The following is a 4,264-nucleotide window of genomic DNA, read 5'->3' on the forward strand; positions in this document are numbered from 1 at the left end:
GATGGAGCCAGGCTCTGCTCAGCGACATCCAGTGACTGGCCAAGGGGCAATGGGTACAAGCTGGAGCACAGGAGGTTCCACAAAACCATTAGAAAAAAACCTTTTCCCTGTGCAGGTGCTGGAGCCCTGGCCCAGGCTGCCCAGAGAGGGTGTGGAGTCTTCCTTCCTTGGAGACATTCAAAACTCACCTGGACACGTTCCTGTGTGACCTGCTCTGGGTGATCCTGCTGTGGCAGGGGGGCTGGACTAGATGATCTTTCGAGGTCCCTTCGGATGATCCCCCAGCGTTCTGTGATTCAGTGACATCTCCGTTCTGTTCCAGGTATTAAATGAAGCTGTTGGGGCGATGATGTACCACACCATCACGCTGACTCGAGAAGATCTAGAGAAGTTCAAGGCCTTACGGGTCATTGTTCGAATAGGCAGCGGCTACGACAACATCGACATCAAAGCTGCAGGGGAGCTTGGTAAGTCTGAGCTCTGCACCCTCGTTTCCTCCTGTGTCCTCCGGAGCCTTTTAGCTCAGCACAAGTACCCACCGGGAGCTGCGGGCAGGACCTCCCAAAGGGGGTTGATTCAGCCCCTAAAACAGCAGGTGCGGTTTACATTTTTGGCACGGAGAGAATATTGTGATGAGAAAACTTGACCTTGAAGTAAACAAGCTGGTGCAGTTTTAAGAAGGCAGCTTTTAAGATCACTTGCTGTTACACTGCCCCGAGTCCCTGGTTCACACACTGTCCCTAGTTCCAGGTGCCCCTCGTGCTGACAGATAGTTGTATGGCTTTTCTATTTCTGGCACAGGAGAGTCAATCTAGCTTGAGAAAAATTGGAGGAAGGGTGTTTCATTATGTTATGTTAAACAAGATTAGTGTTTTGATCTGTTCCTTCTTGGATGGTGAAGCAGGAAACATGCACTGGGCTGTTGCTGCCTCCTTTGCCCTCTCATCAAAGGTCCCTCGGGAACGTGAAACAGAGATTTCCGGGGGCATGTGGCAAAAATGGTCGTGTTGTCAGGAAGGAGCCCCCATGTCCATCTCTGGGGTTTCTCTGCCCGCGTGCAGGCTGCGTTGCGCGGCTGCCAGTGGGTACTGGGGCCACCACCTTTCCCTTACTTGTCCGAGTGGTTGCAGAGCCCTTTGGCTGCACCACCCCCCCGGCTGCAGGAGCTTAATTGCATCCGTGATTTTAGCAGCAGAGTTACAACCGTTTCTGATCATCTGATCCCGAGATTCAGTCTGCCAAGTAGTCCTACAACAGTGTTTAGGGTATCTTATATTAAAAGTTATCTCTGGGGAAGTGCAGAATAACAGTTGTTTCACGTGAGCCATTTTACAAAGATAATTGCGATAAGAGAGTTTCAAATAGTCGCTCCTAAAAAAGCAATTCTCAATATAGTGAATTTTTTTAAATTTTTTTTCTTCTGAGAGGAGAAGTGTCTTCTTGACATAATGGTTTCTTCATGTTTTTAACTCTTATTGTTATTATCCATTATGACAACGTTCTGAGGCTTCGAGCATCAAGAAAGAAAAAAAAACACAACGAATAAAGAAATGGGATACCGCGGCATAAGCTACCTCTTTATACTTGGCAAATTGGGTGGCCAAATGATGTGGTTTTGAGTAGAAAATGTAATGACTACTCACAAATGTAGCGTAAAGCTTAAATGCTGTTGCTTTCCGTAAGGTAGTTTTTAAACTGTGCAGTCCATAAATGAGCAGTGTCTTAACACGGTGCTTGGCTGGGCAGCACGAGCCTCCTGCACCTTGCTGGCTGGGCTGGGGGAGAAGGATTTTGACCTTCTAGAAGACAGTTTTACAAACAGACAAGCAGCTCCTGGGAGCAGGAATAATAGCAGGGGGATGGGAAAGCAATTTTTGACCTTGAATCAGTGCTCCTCACAGCAGAAGGGGATTTTCTGAATATCTTATTCCGTCTTTATCTCTTCCTTTTTCATGGTTTCTACTCAAAGGTCCAGTAAAGCACTTAAATACATATCCATCTTTAAATGCGTGGTTCAATCACGTTGAATCCGGTGGGATGTAAGTATGTGCTTAACTGCTCTGCTGAATAAACACGAAATTAAGCGCACCCTTACGCGTGTTACTGAGCCAGAGCCTGGACAGGGCAGGGAGGCACTTTCCCTGAACTCAATACTTGCTGCTCCCAGCAGCGACAGGGATGTTTAAAATAAGCCCAGTGCTGGGGCAGGCAGGTGGGAGAGCTGCACTTCTTCCCGAAAGGTGGGGAAAACATCCCAGATGTTGTGGCAGGAGTGAAGGGGCCACCCCCCCCCGCCGCAGCGACCTGGTGCCCCGTCCTGCTCGACTGCACCCAATTCTTGGTCTCGAAGTCATTTAATGGTCGAACAGTCTTACTGTGGCAAAGGAGTGGATTCTGCCAGCGCTTTGAAGGTAGATTAAGCAAGAACGAGACTTTCTAAGATCCCTTCTAGCCTAGGCCATTGTATGATTCTGTGACTGCAAAACAATCCTTTGCTGCTGGAGTTCCTCCTGCGTAGCTGTTGCGCTTGAAATCTGCACTTCTTGCTCCAGGAGGAGGCCAGGGCATCAGGGACCCCTGAGCGTTACTGGTCATAGTGGTTTTTGCAGAGATTTCAGGCTGCTTTATCTGAACTGTGCAAATCCTTGGGAAATGTTACTCCAAATGCTTTAAAAAGGAAGAAATGGTGAAGAGCCGGGGCTGCCTCTCCCCGGCCTGAGCCATGGTTGTGCTTTGTGGCCTTGCCTCTGCAGGGATCGCCGTCTGCAACATCCCTTCGGCCGCCGTGGAGGAGACGGCCGACTCCACCGTCTGCCACGTCCTCAACCTCTACCGGCGAAACACGTGGCTCTACCAGGCGCTGCGGGAAGGCACGCGGGTGCAGAGCGTGGAGCAGATAGGAGCAGATCCGGGAGATGGCCTCCGGCGCCGCCCGCATCAGGGGGGAGACGCTCGGCCTCATCGGCTTTGGTACGTAGGCAAAGAGCTCAGCTGCTTCGCTGCCCTGGCAAGGACCTACACCAAGCAGTTTTTTTCAAAACCAGAACCACCACGGTGAATCGGGGTGAAGCAGGGAGAGTCATAGAACGGCCTGGGCTGGAAGGGACCTTAGAGATCATCTAATCCAATCCCCTGCCATGGGCAGGGACGCCTCTCCGCTACCGTGCGCCTCATCCAACCTGGCCTTGAACACCTCCAGGGAGGGGCAGCCACAGCTTCTCTGAACAATTTATTCCAGAGTCTTGCCGCCCTCACACTGAAGATTTTTTTTTTCCTAGGATCCAGTCTAAAGGAAAACCTTTAACTTAAACCCATTTCCCCTTGTCCTATCGGTGGACGCTTTTGTAAAAAGTTCCTCCCCAGCCTTCCTGTAGGTTCCCTTCAGGTATTGGAATATCATACATTGATTTTTTTTTTTAGGGCAGGAAGTGTGTTTTGTGAGCCTAGGCTGGAGCCTGGGAGGAGCGCTGGTGAAAGGCAGCAGTGCCCCAGAAGGGACCACACCGGGCAGAGCTGCCGTCGTCCCAAAAAACCCTGTCCGGGAGCCACAGCTACACCAGCCGAGCTCTTCCTGAGCCGTCCTGCCCTGTGCAGCAGCAGGGCTGGGCAAAACGAAGTTTGCCTTCACCCATAGCTCTAGAGAGTTTCAGCATCAGAGGTAGCTGCAGACCACGAATGTTGCAGCAGTATTCCCCCCTCGTTTTCTGTGCAGCAGCCATTTCCCGGAAAAATTTACAGATAAATGGAGCCGGCACAGCCCTCGTGCAGGGACAGGCAAGGGGGGGCTACAGGAACACCAGACATCCTTCTCTGGCACAGTGGCTTTTTGCTTCCAGGCCATGACAGTTGTCTTCGTTATGCCCAATTAACAAGGCATTCTGACTGAAAGATAAGTTGTCTTTAAAAAAAAAAAAAGGGAGTGGGGAAAGGGTGGTGCTTTTTTCTTTCCCTTTTCAGCTTTTCTTGGTGGGCACAGCCCCACGGAGGATTGCTTCTCTGAACAGCAGCAGGGCTGAGCCGTGCGTTGTGCCTTCTGCATGGCTGTGGATAGTGCCACGTATTCAAATCTTGTTGGTTTGGTTTTTTTCTTTTTAAATGTTAACACAAGCATCTCATGTTTGCTAAAGCCGGTGGTCCAGGTCTTCCTTTCAGCCAGAATCCCTTCAAGGGCTGTCCTGGAAGGCCAGGAGGTCCCAGGGGACCCAGGCTGGGTTGGGGGGCAGTCAGGCTATGGGGCAGCTCAGCCTCGTGGAGCCGGGGAGGT

At 50.8% G+C, this 4,264-nt stretch overlaps 1 protein-coding gene across 1 annotated transcript in view; it reads left to right on the forward strand.

The window, feature by feature from the left end:
• Window positions 1–322: 322 nt before the first annotated feature.
• The window catches only part of LOC104278332 (C-terminal-binding protein 2-like), a gene marked incomplete at its 5' end in the record, with an annotated part of 7,467 nt that continues 3,525 nt past the window's right edge, over window positions 323–4,264 (forward strand). Inside the window, 3 exon segments of the mRNA XM_009875273.1 lie at window positions 323–467; window positions 2,754–2,890; window positions 2,892–2,970. Coding sequence (XP_009873575.1) covers window positions 323–467; window positions 2,754–2,890; window positions 2,892–2,970 — 361 coding nt within the window.

The sequence above is a fragment of the Apaloderma vittatum genome, unplaced genomic scaffold (assembly GCF_000703405.1).
Source record: "Apaloderma vittatum isolate BGI_N311 unplaced genomic scaffold, ASM70340v1 scaffold26218, whole genome shotgun sequence".
Classification (NCBI taxonomy): domain Eukaryota; kingdom Metazoa; phylum Chordata; class Aves; order Trogoniformes; family Trogonidae; genus Apaloderma; species Apaloderma vittatum.